General features: G+C 61.3%; 1 protein-coding gene across 7 annotated transcripts in view; it reads right to left on the reverse strand.

Annotated features, from left to right (window-relative positions):
• The window catches only part of TP73 (tumor protein p73), a 68312-nt gene that overhangs the window by 23754 nt on the left and 23484 nt on the right, over window positions 1-21074 (reverse strand). Inside the window, exon 1 of one of the 7 annotated variants that reach the window (XM_081224804.1) lies at window positions 13313-13434. The exons of the other annotated variants lie outside the window; for them this stretch is intronic. Within the exon in view, the coding sequence (XP_081080930.1) occupies window positions 13313-13351 (39 nt within the window). The 5' untranslated portion in view covers window positions 13352-13434. Of the gene's footprint in view, window positions 1-13312; window positions 13435-21074 lie in introns of those variants that run through there. 7 annotated transcript variants of the gene reach the window in all.

The following is a 21074-nucleotide window of genomic DNA, read 5'->3' on the forward strand; positions in this document are numbered from 1 at the left end:
GCGAGTGCCAGGGAATTAGTCACTGAACCAAGAGGAGCAGGGCTGATAGGATCTCCACACCCAGCAGCCACAAAGCAAGAGGGAGCCTGGAGGCTTCCAGCGGGCTGGCCCGGCACAGGAGTCCTAATGAGATGTGGGACCGCTGCATCCCTCATCCAGCGAGGGTCCCATCTCCTCTCCTCTCGCTCCAGCCCTCCAAGGTGTCAGGCTCAGGGGCCTCCTGTGGTCTGGGGGCCTGGGAAGCCCCCTTCTCTCCGGGAGCCTGATGACACTAGCCTTGTGCTGGGCGGATGCTGTCGGGGCAGACCACCAGCGCTGCTCCTTCCCTCCGTCCTGCTTCCCCAGGGACACCCCTGCCTACACCCAGCAGGGATGGACAGACAGCAGAGATGTTTATCCCCCTGGTTTCCCTGAGGCTTGAGCGCAGCTGGGAACCCGAAGATTAGGAAGTGTTGCATCCTCACCTTGAAAGGCCCTGCCTTCCCTACCCACAGGGAACTTTGCATTTCCTTCCCGGCCAGTCAGGGAGCTTTGCTGGGGCCACCCCCCACCCAGACCCAGCTGCTAAACAGGGGAGTCTGGACCCCAGGGGAGGCCAGCGTGGAGGCCAGTGTCGTGCCCAAGGAGGCTTCACCGAAGCCGGCAGGGGTAGGGGGTTCTCCAGAGCCAGAGGCCCCCGGAAGATGAGACGAGACCCACTTGGCAACAGGGAGGAACTCAGGCAAAACCAGGACGTTTTTGGTTTGTTTGGCTTTCAATAAGAACTCTCAAGAGAGTGGGCTGATTGGGGCACGCCTGGCCCGCGGCGGCCCACATGTGCCTACATGCGCGTGCAGGGCTCCTGGGCCCGACCCAAGGCCCGACCCAAGGAGGGCTGCAAGCGAGCGGGAGTCGGGAGCCAGCGGGTGGCCTCTCCCCAGCATCCCCGGAAGCGCCAGGCCTGCCTCTGAGCCTCAGAGGCCCCTATGCCCAGTAGGCTGGGCTGGAGCTCTGGGAGGGGGTCTTGAGGCAGAGAGCACTTCCCTCTCAGATCGCAGTGCCTCGGGCGGAGCAGGACGATGCCCTGGGGGCCCCTCTCTCCAGCCCCTCGAAGACGGTCCATCCATTTGTTCCACAAATGTGTTCTGACGCTCTGTCAACTTAGAGCAAGATGCTGGGCCGGAGTAGGGGGGTCAGACTGCTCTCCCGTTGCGGGCCGTCTGCAAACCCACACCGTGTGCCTGGGTTTATGTCCCAGCCTCTGCAGGGCAGCCAGGCTTTCTCCTGGGGTCAGCGTCTCTCAGGCAGAAATCCAGAGTGGCCTATTTTTGCTCCGTGTCGGGCAAGGGTGCACCTTGGGGCCCTCCTGGGGAGCCATGTGCACACGTGTGCTCACACACAGGGCCCAGAACACACGTGGAGATGGGGCACTGGGCTTAGACCTCAAGTTGTGGCCACCCATCTGCAGAGGGAGGAGGCTAAATGGGGAGGGGCTGAGGGGGTCCCGCCCCCTGAATGGACAAGCTGCTCGGCCTCTGCCAAAGCCTCCGGAGTCCCAGGGAAAGGGGGAGGCTTCCCGAGGAGCTGCGGGGAGATGTCCAAAGGGGGCTGCCCTGGGGCCGGGATCCCGGCCCAGTTCCCACCCACCCACAGCTCCGTCACCATGTCCCCAGCCCCCAGCCTCAGGGGCCTCTTGCCCAGTCCCTGCAGATCTGCTGCGCGCCGTCCCGCACACAGGTTAGCCCCAGACTGGACGCTCAGAAACTCCGGGCTGAATGAACCAGACCCTGGAACTCTCAAGTAGACCCCCCGAATCACACAGGCCCACTGTACCCACTCCTGTGCTGGGTGCACTCTGCGGCCCAAGGCACCTCCAGCCCATGGCAGCCCTTCCAGGAGACCCTCGTGGCAGTGACCACACTGCACCAACCAGCACCCCTGCCAGTGCCCAGGGGCTGGCCAGCTCCCCGTGAGGGCCGGGAGGCGGCTCCCCGCACCCTCCTCTGACTCCCACAGACGGCCATCCCAGCCAGCCTTCTCCAGGGCCTGGGCTCTTCCCGCTTCACCAGGTCGACCCTTTCGTTGTGAGCTGGATTTTGTGGGTTTATAAGTATCCCATTTTATGTGATTATTTATGTAGAATTTGTAAACCATCTCAAATGACTTTGGGAGATGTACCTGGGAAATAAACTGTCTGTGACAGTCTGTGTTCCCATTCCCTCCTAATCTCTAGCCTCCCTGCATCCATGACCACCTTCAGCCAGGCTCCAGGATGCCAAGATTAGACAAGGCCAGTACAGACGGGCTGTGACACGCAGTCAGGGGACCCAGCACAGATTTACATTTAGGTACCACAAGTGCTCTCCAGAGTAAAACTTATTTTTTTCAGTGAACATGGTAACAGGAAAACTTGTCAGTAAAATTTAAAACGACTCTGGTTATGTCCCCAAAGGCTCACGGTTTCAGGCTGCCTCACCCAGTGGAGGGGACTCAAAGCCAGGCCAAGCGGGGGCAGCTGGGGAATGCAGAGCTCAAACACTGACTCAAGAAGCATCTGTCTGTCCCGGCCGCAAGGACACAAAGATTCGAAAGACAGGACTCGCTCGCCTTTGGGCAGTGATAACAGCTCCCAGGAAGCCCCAGTTTCCAGCCTCCTTTCGACACTGCAGGTCCATACCACAGGGCCTTTGCTCATGCTAGTCACCCCACCCCCAACACTGTCTCTCCTACCTGTACCACCTCTCAAGGATCACCTCCTCCCTGAAGCCACCCAGGCTCTCTCCACCTGTTCTAGTGTTCGAGGACTTCCTCCACTGCTTCTCTGGGTTCAGTAACGTGATGATGCACACCCATGTGGGTTCGCATCCATGCCCACCTTTTACCAACGGCTTCTGTGAGGGCCCAGCAGTTAATTCACTAAGAAGCCGAGGATGGCGCCCGACACACGGAATGCACAGACGTGTCTGCTCTTGTTCCTACCGGCTCCCTCTCCCACTACCTGCCCCCAGGTGGGCATGGATGGCCACGGTCCTGGGAGCTACCACATGGATGGCTATCGCAGAAACATTGGTTCTGGCTCCTTCTTTTCTAAGCCATGGGAAGGCCAACTCACTCATCTTGCATTCTTCTGCATTTCTGGCAGAAATGGAGGTTTTACGCTTTTAATGTTCTTTCAAGGTGTGGTCAGAAGACTGTCACTCAGGGCACCCACCCAAGGCCCTGAGGGCCCGCCTCGGAGAGGGCCCCCTGAGAGGTTTGACCTTTTCTGGTAGCTTGGGCCCATGACCCCCCTCCCAGTGCTATTCAGTTCAGCAAAGAATGATCCAGTAGGTCATAGTGCACCCTTCCCTCCACGTCCAGAAAGGATCAGGAGGGACTCAGCAAGGGACAGAAATGACAGGACAACTCGAAAGCGCAAAGGAGGCTGCCCGGCGGCAAGGGCAGACGGGCAACCAGCGTGAACAGGGACCCAGGATGAGACACGTAATTACAGAATCCCCACCATCCAGGGAGCAGGGCCAGGAGAGAGAAACTTCTCCTCAGCACAGAAGCCCCGACCTCAGAGATGAGAGGCTCCTGCTAAGCTAATTTCTCTCCACCAGAGTGTACCACCCATCCAGACACCTTCCTCCTATTCTAGCTCCTATTTCTGCATTAAGAACCTGCTGAGTTTCCAGGACATCTGCAGCTCACACGGGCAGCTGTCCAGCAGTCCAGTCCATGGTGCCCAAAGTGTGCGCCACGGCACGACTGCAGACCTTATCAGAGCCTTGAGGACAGCCAGTGTGTGAGGCGAATCTTGGAGAGAGAAGTGGCACGGAGCGCTCGCTAACCAGGAACTCCTGTCCCCACAGGAGCCAAGCTAGCTGGCAGTGGGGGGTGAGGGGAGAGGACCTGCCTCTGGCTCTTTAAAATGGCCCCCCTTCTGGCAGAGGGCAGCCTGGAGGGGGACAGTCTGACAAAGAGCTCTCCCCTCCCTGTCAGGCAGGGATGAAGTTCCGCCCTGTGGGACAGCGCTCTGGTCCTGCCTCCAGGGAGTGCTGGGGTCCCCGCCCATCCCAGGGCACCCAGCCACCATTGGCCTGTTCCAGCCCTGCCTTTTCCAAATGGCCTGGCTGCATGGCTTGGCCACTGCCTACTCTGTTCTAGAGAGGAGGCCCGGAGACCTGGAGACAGCGGCTGAGCAGCAGAACTCTTGCCCCCTCGGTCCCAGGGCGCCCATGCTGCCACTGGTTTGCCCACGGGACTGGGTTGGGGCTGAATTGCCGGATTCTAGAGAAGCCAGGAGTGTCCCTGGGGGGCACTTCCCGGGACTGCACCTGTGTCCCTGCTCCTTCTAGGAGGGGCCTGTGTGTATTTTTTTTTTTTAATACATGAAAGTTGGACCTTTTTTATTCCATAAAGGGTTGGGCCTTTTTATCCCTTTCTTATGAAAGGGTTGGAGAAGTTATTTTTTTGGTTTTGGTTTTTGGTTTTTTTGGCTGCATTGGGTCCTTGTTGCCGTGCGTGGGCTTTTCTCTAGTTGCGGCGAGCGGGGGCTGCTCTTGGTTGCGGTGCGCGGGCTTCTCATTGTGGTGGCTTCTCTTGTTGCAGAGCATGGGCTCTAGGTGCGCGGGGTTCAGTAGTTGTGGCACGTGGGCTCAGTAGTTGCAGCGCACGGCCTCAGTAGTTGTGACACACGGGCTTAGTTGCTCTGCGGTATGTGGGATCTTCCTGGACCAGGGCTTGAACCCGTGTCCCCTGCATTGGCAGGCGGATTCTTAACCACCATGCCACCAGGGAAGTCCCAGCCTGTGCGTTTTGAACAGAGGAGGGTCCTGTGAGCCGCAGCATTTAAGGTCCCACCAGACTGAAAGGAACTAAAGGATCAAGGTTCGTCTTTTTTAATTGGGGGGAGGGGGGCATCCCTTTTCCTCTGGCCATAAGCCTCCAAAATAACTGTCCACGCCTTTGTGAAGCCACAGCAAACGCTCCACGGCCACCCTGGCTAAGCGCGTGCAGTATCTCACACCCTTGACTCTCAGCTCCTTCTAGAAGCTGAAGCAGGTCTCCCTGGCTGCTCTGTGTGGAGCCAGCAAGTTGGCGGCAGCTGGCCTGGGCTCCCCGCTAAGGCTCCTCTCACTCTGTGACCTCAGCCAGGCTCACAAGGATCAGGCAGGGGACCCTCGAGACCCCAGAAGGGGAGGCCCGGCTGCCGAGTTGGCCCTATCAGTGTTCTCCACGCTTTCCCTGAGACCCCTGACAACAGGGAGTGAGGATGCTTCCAAAAAACCCCAAGAAGCCCAAATGCAGCTCCAAGCAAAATCTACCCGTGACCTTCCCAGATGTGCAAGGTGGTGACCCACCAGCCTGAGGCTCCGCAGTTCCTCCCAACTCCGTCCCTCCCTCCTTCCCTCCAAAGCTTGCTGGGTCCCAGCAGACATGCCCATGCTGCCTACCCCTGCGCTGTCTGTTGCACCCTACTCCCCCTGCGGCCTGCAGCACCCACCATGCATCTAGCGCTGCACCAGGGCCTGCAGAGTGCCCTCACAGCCCTGAGGGAACAGGCTCCAGGCTGCCCCCCAAGGTCAGCCTCTGTGCACCGGTATTCAAGCTGCCCGAGGCCCACTGCAAGGCCTGGCTGTGTGGTCTAGCAGGGGACCTCTTTGCAAAAATTGGAAATCTGGTAAATACAGTAAGTCCCCTACATAACAAACGAGTTCCGTTCCAAGGGCACGTTCGTAAGTCCAATTTGTTCGTTAAGTCCAACAAAGTTAGCCTAGGTACCCAACTAACACAATCGGCTATATAGCACTGTCTTGTAATAGGTTTATAATACTTTTCACATGAATAATACATAAAAATACAAACACAAGGGACTTCCCTGGTGGCGCAGTGGATAAAACTCCACGCTCGATCCCTGGTCGGGGAACTAGATCCCACATGCATGCTGCAACTACGAGTTCACATGCCACAACTAAGGAGCTGGTGAGCCGCAACTAAGGAGCCTGCCTGCCACAACTAAGACCCGGTGCAACAAAATAAATAAATTAATTTAAAACAATAAAAAGTTAAAAAAAAAACACAAAAAATAAAGAAAACATTTTTAATCTTACAGTATAGTTCCTTGAAAAGTACAGTAGTCCAGTACAACAGCTGGCATCCAGGGGCTGGCGTCCAGTGAACAGGCAAGAAGAGTCACTGACTGGAGGAGGGAGAGGAGGTGGGAGATGGTAGAGCTGAAGGATCCTCAGCAACAGGAGACGGAGGGCAAGCTGCAAGTTCACTCATGCCTGACGGTGATGGCACAGGTTCTGGTTCCTTGCTGGATTCAATTCCATCTACCCTCCTGAAGAAACGATGCAGTGATGTCTGGGTAGTAGCTCTCTTTTTCTCATCATAGATGACAGAGTAGCACTGGATTGCATTCTGAACGGCTGCTGCAACGTTCATGTACCAGTCTACATTCCAGTCCTGTGCCTCAAACACTAACAGCGCCTCCTCAAATAAAGAAAATCCCATGCCACTTCCTGCATCGTGAATCTCTTCGGTTCTTCAATGACTTCTTCTTCCTCTTGTCTTTCTTGGCGCTTCTCAACAGTACCAGCTACATCACTGCTGCTTTTACGCTTGCTTCCGGACATCCTGGGCTTGAAATAAAGATACTGTACTACTGTACTCTATTCAGCCCTGTACAGTAAAGTACACAAAAGCACAACCACTTGTAGAGGATGCACGCATGTGACAATGTACGCCAGACATACGCACTAACTTATGTGATTGGACACAAGAACGCACGTTCACGTCTTTGAAAGTTCGCAGCTTGAAGGCTCGTATGTAAGGGGACTTACTGTAGTGTTATCTGCGTCTTTGTCAGGGGACCAGAGTGTGGATCCAAACAGGAAGGGGGCTGGGTGCAAAGGTCACCAGGTGGAGCGCCCCTGTCCCCCGCGCTCTGCCGGGCCCTCTGCCCTGTGGCCCCCAGCCCATCACTCCCACTTCAGGTACAGCACCTCCTAACCCAAGCTTCTACCTGCGTGACCCAGTTCATCCTGTTCCTGTGCTGGGGAAAGGTTAGGGTTAGGGTTAGAGTGGGGCAGACATGTGTCTGCTTGTCACCACTGTCACCCCAGGTTTGAGGCCCTGGGGTCTGATCTCAGAGGCTCTACCTGGGGAGGGTCAGCCAGGTGCCCCCTTCTCTGGCATTCTCTGTCTGCTCTGACCCCCAGTGTCCCCGTGCTCCCCAGAGGATACCAAAACCAGACTTTCAAAAAATAGAGAATGAAACTTCCAACTCCGTGATCTTCGCTGGCAGGCATGTCTGGGCTTGGGTGCAACCTTGCCCAGAGGTAAGTGACTGACAGGCCGTCTAGGCTCTGGCTGGGAGATAACCCGTCCCACTCGGAGCAGGACCTCCATCCCGCTGGTATTTCCCACAGCATCTCCAGGAGTCTGTGATTAAACGGATGGAAATGCCAACAAGATTCGACTTGTGCTTGGGGGGAAAGGCTCCCTCTCCTCCTGAAAATATGCACATACGCTCTCTCCTCTCACGGGGCCCTGCCCAATCCTAGCCAGGGCCTTGTGGAACTTTCCACACCTTGTGCTGGGCTGCCAGGGAGGCTGTGTCTGCAGGACCTGCAGCCGGAGCCTCCGCCTGCAGACGGCGCTGCTGAGACAGTGAGGGTGCAGCCTGGATCCGAGAGCCTCCACAGGGCCCCCCAGGGGGTCTGGGGTCTCAGGCTGTGCCCCTGCCAGGCTCTGCGGAGCTGCCTTGGAACAGGCAGGTGACCCACGGGATGCAGAGATTTTTTTTAACCACCAGGAAACGAGCCCAGCCTACACCCCACCTCCCAGCATGCTGAGAGCCTGGAAGGAAAGTGGGGAGCTTGGTGATCTGTCACAGGGCCAGCTCGAGGGGTGCAGGCAGGGGTACGGGCTCCCCTCTCCTCCCTGAGCACCACTGGGGGGCGGTCTGCCTTCTCACCCCCTGCCTGCACCCCCAGAGCCTGATCCACGTGTCCCCTGACATCCTTTAATCCATCCATCACTCTGTCCGTCTGTCTGCCCATCCTGCAGATGCTAAGCACGCCCCGCCTGCACCAGACACTGAGGACACCGAAGGGGCCGTCATGGGGAGGCCCCATGACGGAGTGGGGACAATTGTGACAAGTGCAATGAAGGGGCAGGGAGGGCGCTGCGGGATGGCACAGAGGGGAGGAGGGCGCAGCCCGCAGAACTGGGGACTGCCTGGACTTACTCGGTGAGTCCTGAGGGCCGACCCCAGCCCCTCCCTCCAGCTCTGAAGCCAGGACCAGCTTCCCGGCAGGGGGTGCAGCTCAGCCCTTCAACACACATCTCCCGGGCACCCCCCGGGCCCTGGGAGACAGCGGCGGGCACAGAGACGCAGCCCGTACCCTGCACCCTCCAGAGCTTAACTCTCATGAGGAGAGGACAGCAGAGAACCAGCTAACCGGGGCTTCAGAACAGGCTGAAGACAAAGGAAGAAGACAAAAGCAGCCCAGTGGGGGGCGGCCAGGCCAGTGGGGCTTCTCGAGGCAGATGCCACCGGCTGCCCAGGTACTGGGGAGGTCTAGACCCAGATGTTTGAGAGGGGGAAGCCTTTGGGCCAGAGAGCCGCAGGGCCGAGGGCAGGACATGGCTCAGAGGAGCAGAACCCTCCCTCCGGGAGCCCATGGGGGACTGAACGCAGGAGGGACCCTCTAGCTCCGGAGTTGAGTGGGAGCTGCATGGGGCCAGCACGATCCAGGTCAGGCTGACAGGCTCCTAATGAGCGGGATGCTGGCGCCGCAGGAGGGGCCCGGAAACAGCTCCCAGGTGTTGGCCAAGTGAAAGAAGGAAGCAAGGGTGGATTTTCCGCCCGCGGAGAAGGGACAGTCACCCATGGGGGGTGGAGGGGGATGTGTGTACGTGGAAGTGGGGATGCCAGAGGGCCGGCACTGCGGGGGTAGACCTAGAACCTGGCGAAGGGTCAGGAGGCCGGGCCAGCGAGTCCGGCTGGTGGGGTGGCCCCTCCGTCCCCTGAATCAGGCTCTGGCATCTCCATCCGGAAAGGTCAGTCCCTCCCCCAGCCCCGAGAGCCTGGCACCCTCTCAGCACACGATAGGGAGAGGCTGCTGCTCCGTCCCCAGCCCAGGGCCGCCCTGCTCCCAGTTCAGCTCTGTCCTCTCCCAGCCACGGAACGGGACTGCCTCCTGCCCGGGTCGCCTCCCCCCACCCAGCATCGTGCCCCCCTCCCCCCGCTTCCCAGGCCGCCCCTCTCGTCTGCTTGGTGGCGTCTCTCCCTGTGCTCGGCTCCGATCTGGGGAGCCCAGTGCTCCTCATCCTGTGTGGGGCCCCACCCGCCCTGACTGTGAGCCCTATACCTGTGCCAGACTCCCCCGTGGTCACCTCCACCCACACCCGCCAGCACGCAGGACTCCTGCCCCGAAGTGTCCAAGCCACTGCTCCAGCCAGTGCGGCCCAGGCTCCGCGCCGCCCTCCCATCCGCGAGGCTCCAGAACCCTGGGCATTTTCCTGGGTCCTCTCCTGCCCTTATTCCAGAGATCAAACAGCCTCCTCACCCGATCACTTCCCACCACCTCCCCTGACGCCTCCAGTCCGCTGGGCGGCCCTTGTTGGGCTCGATCTGCTTTGCCCCGAGCCGCACCGGACATCCCCTCCCTCCCTCCCTCCCGTGGCTTCAGGAACTCCACGCTCTATTCCGTCCCACCTCCCACCGTCCTCCATCCGCTGCTTGAGTCTCACACACAGCACAGTCAAAGCAGAACGCTTACTTTTCACCCCAAATCCCACTTCTTCAGTTTCCCAGCTGAATAAGTGATCACTCCCTTCACCCAGTCACTTGGGTCCAAACCCCCAGCCCATCAGCAGATCCCGTCCGTCTGGAAGCCCAGGGCTCTCAGCCCCTCCCCTGCTCCCACCCGGTCCAAGGTGCCTACATCCCTCTCCATCCCGGGCCTCCAGCCGGCTCCCAGCCTTGCCCTGCCCTCCTGTGGTCTGCTCTCAGCACTGCAGCCCAGGCAGCTTCTAGAACTCACGAGGGATCACGCCCTCCTCCTGTGTGCCCTCATATGCAGTAGCAGGCACTCAGCAAATATTTCTTAAAGCACTGATTGACTTTTCCCTCCTGGGGTCCTCCTGTCCGAGGCTGCCCCTCCTATAGGAGCTGTCCCGTCCGTAGCGACGGGTGGGACCCTGCTCCAGGTTGCACGGGAGATCCAAGCGCTATGCCCTCCCGTGCTACCCCAGCTCAGGGCACACACCTACGACACCCACTGTGGACCTGGCTCATGGGATGGTGGCATGGGGCCCGGCCCAGTCACCCGAGACTAAGCCTTCGATGACCCTGCAGCCCAGACGGACCTGGGCCCGTCAACAGAGGCAGGCATGGGTGAGCCAGTGCTGTCCAGCACTGCCCTTCTCATCTCGTGCAAGCCTAAACTGACACACAGTGAAACAGGAGCCTGGGAGGCAGCTGGGTGGGGTCCCTGGACGCCCACCCGAAAGAGGAGTGGGTGGAGAAAGTTAGAGAGTCTGGGTGTTCCCCGCGCTCATCCCATCTGAGAAGGGGCCCATGGGGCGTCCCCTTGGCTCCCTCCTGTCCCGTGAGCTGCTGGTCTGTGTAGGTGGGAGAAGATGCTTGGACCAGCAGCAAGCCCACCCCGGCACCAGCTGAAGGACCCCAGTAAGTGGGCCACGGCAGGGGGCTGTGCAGCCCTGACCGGGAAGCTGTGGGCCGTTGGCACAGCGCGGGCTACGGGCAGCAGCGTCAGAACCGGGGCTCAGAATGGTGGGTCCCTGGGAGCTTTCCTAGTGGTCCAGCGGTTAAGACTCTGTGCTCCCCATGCAGGGGGCCCGGGTTCGATCCCTGGTCAGGTGACTAGATCCCACATGCCACAACTAAAGGTCCTGGTGCAGCCAAATAAATAAATAAATATATTTTTTAAAAAAGAGATAGGGCTTCCCTGGTGGCACAGTGGTTGAGAGTCCACCTGCCGATGCAGGGGACACGGGTTCGTGCCCCGGTCCAGGAGGATCCCACATGCCGCAAGGCGGCTGGGCCCGTGAGCCATGGCCGCTGAGCCTGCGCGTCCAGAGCCTGTGCTCCGCAACGGGAGAGGCCACAACAGTGAGAGGCCCGCGTACCACAAAAAAAAAAAAAAAAAAAAAAAGAGGTAAAGAAAAAAAAGAGAGGTGGGTCCCCCAGGCGACCCAGGCGGGGGCCCCGACAGCATCCTGCAGCTCCATGCCTCCTTCCCTGCCCAGTGGGCTCCCAACAACCACAAAGGCGACCACATGACCTCAAGTTCAACCCTTTTTGTTCACACCACTTCCCCTCTGCATGCAGTGGTAAGATCACAAATACTCTCCCTCTGGGACGGAAACGGAGACACTTTCACAAATCCGTACGACCCAGCCCAGCCCACCTGGCCCGGAAGGGGCTCCGGCAGCCTCTACCTACCATCAGAGCTGCTCTAGGCACTTGTTGGCCAAACAATGAACAGGCCACAGTCATCCTGGGTCTACAGGAAGCCGGGTGATGGTGGGGTTGGCCATTGCTGGTCCCCAGGGCGGGGCGGCGGCAGCAGCAGGGTGGACGCCAGCGGCCCCCTGCTGCCCACAGCTCCTGCAGGAAGGCGACGCTCCAAGGCCCAGAGCCGGGGGGCCCGTGCCTCCCATCACTGACCCCTCCCCCTGCCTGAAAGGCGATGAGCTGCAGCCCCAGCGGACTTACACTGAGACACCCGTTTCGTTCGAGAGGAAAGATTATACCAGAGTCCTCCATGTCCGCGGGGCTTTCAGCTGGCCGGGCAGGGACACTGGTCTCCAGGTCCCCGGGCCTCTGGCTCTGCCTTGGGTTCCGTGTGTGACTACAGACCCCCAGGCGGCAGGGAGACAGTCCCTCCCGGCTCACGCACCATCTTCATGGAGAGGCTGGGGGTACAAGGCTGCTCCCCGGGGAGCCCCTGGCCACTGTATGAGCCCAGCGACAGGTGCTAGTGGGTAAATGGATCAGTAATGGAATAAGTGAAAGAAGGGAGCCATGAGGACTCTAGCTGTGGCCCGCACAGGGCGGCACCCTTTTCCAGGGCTGGGTTTCAGATAAAAAGCTCATGCCGTGGGTGGGAGAGGCCACGGAGCTTCCAGATGTGAGTGAACGGAGCCAGTGCCTGGGTCAGCCCGTGTAGACGGGCCGTACACCCCTCACCCCTCCTGGGTCCCACACACACGGCATCACTCTTCCCATGGCCTTGCCTGGGGACGCCCCCCTGCAGGCACAAACACACATACCTGTTCCAACACACAACGCGAACAACAGCACACACACCCACTGTCACTCACACGCTCAGACACACGCACACAAACACACCTTTGGGCGTGCACAGGGCCGAGGGACCGCAGCTCTTTGTGGCTCTGCGCTCATGGCTCCTGTCCTCCGCCCGCAGAGCTTGGGGACACCTGGACTCTGTCCAACTGTCCATCCCAACACTCTGCCCACTGCTGGGTCTCCCGCAGGGCAGGTGGTACCCATGGCCCCCACGCCATCCACCTCCCGGGCAGGAAAGAGGCCCGGTGGGGAGCATCTGAGCCCCTGCTCAACTAGCAGCCTGGTGCCCGCTGGCCCCCGGGACTGGGCACGCCTGGAAATGAGCCCAGGTTCCCGGGGCTCAGGCCACAGGGGCCAGGCACAAGCTGCGGTCCCTTCCTTCCCTCTGCCCGGCCCACTGCCATCGTGAGGGGTAACAGCACACCTCGAAGCCAGCTTTCTGTGAGCCCCTGACCTGCAGTTTGGCCGGCAGGGAACACTCCTGCCCCCGCAGCCAAATGAGCAGCTTCCCAGGTGAGGATGCTCTTGTCCTGGGAGCAGGTGGTGGCAGCCCAACAGCCAGCCAGAGCCCAGGGAGCAAAGAGAGCCTCCAGGGTACACTGAGCTCCTGCAGCCGGGGGCAGGGCCGGGCAGGTGGGGCGGCCCACCCTGAACCTCGGACAGCCCAAAGCCAGGGAGTGAGGGAAACCCGCACGTCTCTAGGGAGGGCCACCAGCTGACCAGACTCCCACCCACCCTCCTCCCCCTGGCTGTTGGTCCTGCCCAGCCAGTGGGCACTGGTCCCCAGAGCTTCTCCAGGGTGGGCAGGCACCTGCCTCCGCGCCCGGGGCCGGCCCCAGCCCCTCGGCGCCTCCTGCCTGCCTCTGCTCACCCTGCATGGTGGCATCCCATCTGGCCCCAGGTGCCGAGCAGGGCGACAGACAAGAGAATGCCCTGTGCATCCTCCACCACGGCGAAAGCCCCACCAAGTTCCCCTGAGAAGGATGCACGAAGCGCACCTACCGAGGCGAAGTGCTGCACGGGGTCACTGACGTACAGCATGGTGGGCGCACGGGGGTCTGCACACGCCGGGGAGCTGGCGTGCTGCGGGGCGAGGCATGGGGATGGGTGGCCGGGGAGCCGGGGGCAGGGGTGCAGCCGCCCGGCAGGGTGGACCCAGGCAGAGAGGCTCCGTGGCTAGGCGGGCAGAAGCACAGGACGCTCCAGAACATGTGGGCTGGCCATGGGCACTTTGGCCCTCTCCATCTGCCTTGGTCCTGTCAACTAGCTGCATCTAACAACAAAACGGGCGGCCCACCCCTTTATTCCTCATGACTATTCATCAAAGTCCAGGGCAGGCCTCAGCTTGCCCACTGCTGGGTCGGACCGCACCAAGGCGGCTGCGCAGGGAGGGGGCGGCTGCGGGGCCGCGGGCCGCCTCCACAATGAGGCTGCGCCTGGCTCTTTCTGAGATGCTGCCCACGGGAGGCCCTGGGGGCCACAGGCCTCCACCCCAGAGCATCAGGGGGCCAGCCCGGGCCCTCAAGAGCTCGGGAGGCAAAGCCAGGCCACCCCGCAAGGAACAGATGGTGCCTCCAGCCCTGTGCCCAGGGTGGAGCGAATCCCACTCCTGCCTAGGGACTGTGGTGGTGCTCTGGGGCTGCCCCAAAGGGCTGAGCAGAGACGAGACGCACTCGGGGAGACTTGCTGCCTGCGGGACCCCATAGGGAGCCTGGTAACAGGATGAGCATCTGGATGTGGCCCAACGCAGCCCAGAGCCCGTGCCCCAGACGCTGCCCGGCCTGCCGCTGGCCGTGTCCCCACTGCTGCCAAGCCCCCGGAATGAGAGGGAGGTGGTCCAGAAGGAGGACCGCTGGAGCCCCGCCCATCGCAGTGCATGGACGGCACTGCCCTCAGCACTGCCAGGGGCTCAGAGATGGGGGCCCGCCTCCCCGGCGGCTTCACAGTGCTCACCGCCACTCCCTTTCTGGAGGACCATCCACTGTAACTTAACCGTCTTTGACACAAAGTTGGCATAGGGGCCAGGATCATCCCTGGAAGATCAACGGGCTCAGATCACGTGAAAGTGGATGTGAAGTTTCCAAGCCCCCAGAGCCCAGCTACTTCCATTCCCCAAGGAGAGCTTAAAAACCCGCAAGGTGCTGAGAAGGCGGCATGTAGACCCCATCTCTCTCCCGGCCTGTTCTCGGCACATCCCGGGGAGCTGGGAGCAGTGGGGTTACGCAGAGGGAGGCCAGCCCGAGGAGCCCGTGACGTGTCCAGCCCCCCAGCTCCTCTGGCTGAGGGACAGGGGGATCCCAGGCAGGGGACGCGCAGCCAGGTGCTGCCCCCAAGGGGCTGGGCTGGGAGTCCCCGGCTCAGGCTCTGGGTGCCTTGGCAGCTGCAGCCGAAAGCACAACTCAGCACACGCGGCCTGAAGCCCCGTGACTGCGTGTGGCCATGGCTGTTACTCCCAATGCACAGGAGTCTCTCACTCACAATGAGACATCAAGGTTTGTGGGGCAGACCGGTGCTCAGGAAGGGGGTCTGCAGCGGGGCCCAGGCTGCAAGTTCTGGCCAGAGGCAGCGGCCGAGAGCCTTCCTGCCCAGGATGCCCTCAGGCGGGAAGGCCAGGGTGGGGTGGGGGGTGGGGGTGAGTGGGGGAGACTGTCGGTCAGTGAGATTCCTGTGGGTGTTGCCAGGGCTTCTCCCAAGAGGGCCGGGGGGCTTGGCAGGTGGCTGGATGGAGGGACACAGAGGTAGGTAGGAGAGGAGGGGGAGGGCCTGGGGTCAAGCACAGAGCCTTGTACAACGTTGGGCAAAATTCGAGTTGATCAAAAGGGATGCTATCTGGGTGGGCCTGACCTAATCAGGGTGACTTCCTCCTGACGGCCTCAGGAGCGAACTGCCAGGCTGTGGAGGGCCCACGTGGCAGGGTGCGGCGGGCGGCCTCTAGGAGCTGAGAACACTGGCCCTGGGTCAACAGCCAGCAAGAACCTGAAACTGAACTCTGTCAACAGCCAGAGCCTGGAAGAGGTCCCAGGCCTCAGACAAGATGGCAGTCCTCACTGATACTTTGAGTACAGCCTGGTGAGACCCTGAGCAGGGGGCCCAGTGGGGACATGCAGGACTCCCGACCCACAGAAGCCGTGAGATAATAAACGGGTGCTGCTCTAAGCCCCTCTGTTGGTGGTGATTTGTCACGCAGCACAGCTGAGTCATACAGCAGGGGAGTGAGCAGGCAGGAAAAGACCTTGGGCAGGAGAAGGCCAGGGCTCCGAGGGACCTTGGACGGCTGGCACGGCCGAAGGGCTCAGGCCTGCAGGGCACAAGGCAGGGCCCAGGAGGGGCTGGCCACACATGTGCCCAGACAGGAGGCTGCCCACAGGGAGGCAGGGTCAGGTCGGGAAGACCTCCTCTCTTGAGCCCTGTTGGAAGCTCTGAAGGCACAGGCGCCACGCCCCACCCACACTGCGGGGGCACCTGAGGCCTGAGAACCAGCATGGTCCGCACAGCATGAGCCTGGGCCAGACTGGGATTCCCAGCATGAACGAGAGCCCGTTTCCAGCTCTCAAAGTGCCGGAGCTCCGGCATCTGTCCCAGAGCATCACCCACTTCCTGTGCATTTATCCAAAATCCTGGCCATCCGGGGACAGGGACGGGGGAGCCGGGGCCCCTGCCCCCAGGAACTCTTCCTGGCTTAGTCCTCAGCTGCCAGCGCTGCGCTCCCAAGTCACCCCGCCGGGCCCGCGGCGCCTGCTCTTCTGAGTTTAACTCACCGGGACTCCACCTCACTGACTACTTCCGCAGGGCTCGCGGCAGCGGGGTGGGGGGGTATTTTCTTGCACGGCCCACCTGCGCAGGAAGGGGTGAGTCACCAGAAGGGCACCAGTGATGTGTCAACTTCAGGTCAAACTCCTTACACCACCTGCGGACACCCACAGGCAGGTGGCTCTGTGACCTGGTGGCTGGTGGGGCTCACTGAACCTGAGCTCCGGCCCTACGTCCTCCGGGCGGCAGGCCCTCCCTCGGCCCACCGGACCCCTCTGGGGGCTGGCTCTGTTCCCTGACAAGGCCTGCTCCAGGGAGTGTACTACCGGACTGTGCCCTCCTGGCTCCCAGGCCTGGGGAGAAACGCCCCCTCCCCAGGCCAGGAAGGCCTGTCCTGGGTGACTGCTGGGGTCTCAAGGCCCCGAGTGGCTGCAGGTTCTAACCCTGGTGTCTGTCCCCTGCGTAGCTCACTGGGCACCTGGGAAGGGGCCGGCGGGGCTCCAGGGTGGATCAGCCCCCAGACACAGCCCCCTCTAGGGCCCAGGCGCCCGCAACAGCTGTCACCGGAGAAAGGCACCAGGAGAGGCAGGAAGGGATGCAGGGAGGGGGCAGGCATGGGCAGCCAGGGTGGCAGGAGGCGCTCAGACTCCGGGAGGATGGGCGGGGGAGACTCGGAAGGGATGGTCAGGGAGGAGAGCCCGCCAGCCTCAACCTCAACCAGCCGCATTCTCAACCGAGCTCCCCTTTCCTCCGTGCATCGTCACAGCTGGCCAGAGCCCTGCCCCCTTCCGTTTTCTTGGAGGCTTTTGGGATCCCAGTGCCCCCATCAGGGATTGAACCCAGGCTCCTCGGCGGTGAAAGTGCCAAGTCCTAACCACTGGACCGGCAAGGAAGTCCCCCTGCCCCCATTTTGTCCTGAGGGACACTGAGAATCAGAAAGCCTGCATGGCCCAAAGCCCAGGCCCAGACCCAGCACGGGATGCATACGGCCTCTGCCTACTCGGGACCCCATGAGCGTTCACCATGGGGGCTTCATCCTGTCCATGCTCCTCTCAGACTGTGAGGGCCTCCAGGGCCAGGGGAGACCCTACAAGCTTCCCCTTGTCACGGCACCCGCCGGCGGCCTAGGAGTCACCTCCCACCTCGTGTCCTCTGGGCAGCCCTCATTTCGAGCCCACAGGAGGCCGGGTGTTCCCCTCTCTCCTCTTGTAGGAGGTGGGGGCCTATCTTATAGGTGCTTGTCGTGGGTGAGCCGCCGGGGGTCTACAGGGACAGCTAGAACTGGAGGCCACCACACAGGGCAGGAGCTCCACCGAAGGGCCCCAAGGTGGGCCTGGGGCGCCGGGTCCTTCCCTGGCACAGCGGGCTCTGGGCTGGAAGCAGCTGCTCCGGGAGCCCTCCTTGGTTCCACTGTTCTGGGTTCCAGGGGGAACAGCTCTCTTTAACTCAGCCCTTGTCCCTGGTCTCAGCATCACGTCTAGTGTTTGTCATGCGTTCCTACAGGTCAGGCACCATCAGTCTTCCTCGCAATCCTGGCTTAGATCCTCACCGGCCCATTCTACAGACAAGAAAACTGAGGCCCAGAGGGTCAAATAACTCTCCAAGCAAAGAAGAGGCGGGGGTGGGATCTGACCTCCGAGCCCCCGACGCCCTTTGCACCATCTCAGCCCTGTGGTGTGGTGGACCCTGGCTGCAGAGACCTCAGGGAGCTCAGTGTCCCCCCCAAGAATCTGTGCTCTGGGACTCCAAGGCCGAGGGGCCAAGTGCTCCCATAGGGGCCCTTCTCCTTCTCCTTTAACTGCCCGACTCGGCTTCCTCAGCTACCCGGCTTGGGAGGAGGGTGGTCCGAGGTCCCACAGGGCTGCAGAACCTCTGCTGGGACCCCATATGGCCTGTCACCCCAGGTCCCCAAGTGAGGGCACCGAGGCTCAGAGACATGGGGACTCGAACCCGGGACAGACTGGCTCCTCGGGCGAGGCCCCTCCCACTCTGCCTGTTCCTACCGGCCACTGAAGCAGCGGTTAAGGGCGTCCCGGGGGTCTCCAGTGGTCTGTTTCCTGACAGGGTCGGGGGTGCTGCTCAGGAACCTGCAGGTCAGGCAGGAAGTAATCTGCTTGGTCACCAAGGCAACCAAGCAGGGTGGAGACCCAAGGCCCCCAGACCACAGTGTGTGCCACCCCCAAGGACCAGTGACCCCGATACGAGGACTGTGCCTGCCTTGGCCTCAGCCTTTTGCTGGATGAGCCCCACGACCCAGAGGGGGGGTGGCCCCAGAGCCTGGGGCTGGGGTACGGGCACCCATCACCTCAGAGGACAGCGGCCAGAGGGAGCGGCATGGGGGCCCATGTGTGTATGTGTGTGTGTGCACGAGTGCGGGCACGCATTTTACAAGGGCCTGAATCATGACTACAGGATGGGTGGCGAGTGAGAACTTTTGACTCTGCAGCTGCTGCTTTCTTGACCTGGAGCCTGGCCTGGGGAGCACTTGACCTGTTACCAGCCTGGAGGAGGGTCTACCCCCCTCCCCGCTGAGCCCCAGGCTTCCCCTGACGAGGGACCTGCTGGTGGGTGGGGATGGAGCCACGGGGGTGGGGGTGAGGCACTCAGGAGTCCCCACCCACACCCCAGCATCACCAGGTCGTCCTCAGCAGGACAGTGTCTGCCGGGGCTGTGTTCTGGCCAGAAGGTCAGGGCTTCTCGGCCGCCAGTCTGGACTTTAAGACAACACCACCCAGTTCAGCTCTGCGGAGCTTCCTGCCTGCACCCTGGACTCCGTGGGCCCCTGCTCCAGGCCTCTGGACGCATCAGGCAGAGGCTGTTCTGCAAGGCAGCTAGGCAGTGGGCTCTGCAGCCAGCTGCCCAGCTGTCCAGCTGTGTCTCTGAGCCTCACCTTTCCCTCTGAGCTGCGCTGGGATACATGAGGGTGAGGGTTGGGCTACACGCCAGGCCCCAGACCAGTCTCTGCTCTCACGATGTCAGGCAGGGGTCAGGATGAGGCATTCGGAGGGGGCCCGGCTCCCCCCACCTACCCCTGCCCCCAGCCAGGGCCAGCGTGGTTCTGGGCATCCCCACCTCTGCGAACCTGCAGGACTTTTACTAAGAGGAGTGTCGCTAGCTGATTGACTCGGCCCTCTTCTTGGCAGAGGTGAGAGGCCCCATCCTGGTTACCCCATGGCTGGTGAGAGGGGTGTCCTGCCCTCCCTGGCCCGGACCTGCTCAGCATCAGGTATCCTCCCTGGAGGGGGGCGTCCCGCCCCACAGGAACCCAGAGCTGGTCCGCTCCTGACACTGGGTTGTCGGGGTCTCCTGGGCCTACTGCCCTCCAGGGGGTGAGCCGGGCAGCTGGGAGGAGGGGAGGTGGGGGTTTCTGGAACTACAGAGACAGGCCTCTTAGGAGACTGCATTCAGGGGCCCTCCCTCCCTGGAGCCTGGGGGCAGCTCCTGTCCCTCCCCAGAGTGGATGTAGGGTGAGTGTCTGACAATTTGCTTTTTTTTTTTTTTGCGGTACGTGGGCCTCTCACTGTTGTGGCCTCTCCCATTGCGGAGCACAGGCTCCGGACGCGCAGGCTCAGCGGCCATGGCTCACGGGCCCAGCCGCTCCGCGGCATGTGGGATCTTCCCAGACCGGGGCATGAACCCGTGTCCCCTGCATCGGCAGGCGGACTCTCAACCACTGCGCCACCAGGGAAGCCCTGACAATTTGCTTTTTGATTGTAATGTAAGTGCCTGACATTAGGCTTTGGCTGGGTGGGACACCCACTTCAAAGACATGCACCTCAACAGCTACACAACGAGGTCAAGAGCCTAGCTGCCTCATCCCTGAAGGCTCCCTTTCAGAAAGCCCTGGTTGACCAGATAATGGACCCTGGAGTGAGTGACCCCATGTCTCCCTTTCACAGTTTAATGCCACTGTTATGTTTTAAATTCACCAATAACGAATCAACCCCCCAAACCCTAGGCACCCCAACCTCAGCCCCAATAAAGGCAGAGCCCTGGGTCTTCTCTCTCTCTCTCTTTCTCTCCCCCCCACCCCACCCCGCAGTGCAGATAGTAGGGCTCCGGTGAACACCCCAGGCATCCTAGCCCAGAGCATCACTATTGACAGGCTGAGACCCACCCAAGACAGTGGCGCCAGGACACTGATGTCCAGGAGGGACAACCGGGACCGTGAGAGGTCAGGACCCTTGGCTCCTGGGGAGATGTTGGCAGACAGGAAATGGTCCGAAGGGACAGGGCAGCACTACCTGGCCCCGCCCAGGCCCAGCGTCTGCCTCGGTTTCCTCACCTGTAAAATGGGACTATAACAGGCAGATGTTTCTGCTCTAATGGTGTCCTGAGCAGAGGCAGGAGGCCTGGGCTGGGCAGGCAGATTCCTCAGGTCCACTCTGAGGGGCTCCTCAGAAGCAAGGACGTCACAGGGAGCTCGCTGCCCCCCAGACCTCCACCTGCCCCAGTTGCGACTGCCCGAGCAGGTGCCTTCTCCTCACCCCATGTGGTCCAGCGGGCCCTGGGCCAGCCCAGCATCCGAAACGGACACTGACGTAGGACGTGGGGACCCTTCCTCATCCCCCACCCCCTTGACCCTGGCTCATTCCCACGACTAGAGCCCCCATGGTCCCCACTGTTCACCAGATGCCTTGGCCGGGTGTGTGTTGGGGTGAGGGCTCTGATCTGGAAGGGGGCTTTAGGGAGAGGGGGCCAGACTCTGAGCCCCCCCCACCTCCAGAGTTCCCAGCTCCGTCTCCCTCCTGCACACTGGCCCTGGCCTGGTGTGGTGCCCTGAGGCCACTGTGCTGGGCTGTGGGGGCCAGCGGCCATCCAGGGAGCCGCCATCCAGGGAGCCGCCATCCGGGGAGCTGCAAGCGGCAGACCCAGGTGCTTCCCTCACGCACTTAGCCAAGGTCCCACGACAAGTCCCCGTCTGAGGGAGCTGCACAGCAAGCCTGTGGGCAGGACAGAGCAGCCCTGGGTCCGGCAGAGGCTGTCCCAAGGAGGTGACCACAGGGGGTGCTGG

This window comes from Mesoplodon bidens, assembly GCF_964165515.1.
Source record: "Mesoplodon bidens genome assembly, chromosome: 2".
In the NCBI taxonomy this organism is placed as follows: Eukaryota; Metazoa; Chordata; class Mammalia; order Artiodactyla; family Ziphiidae; genus Mesoplodon; species Mesoplodon bidens.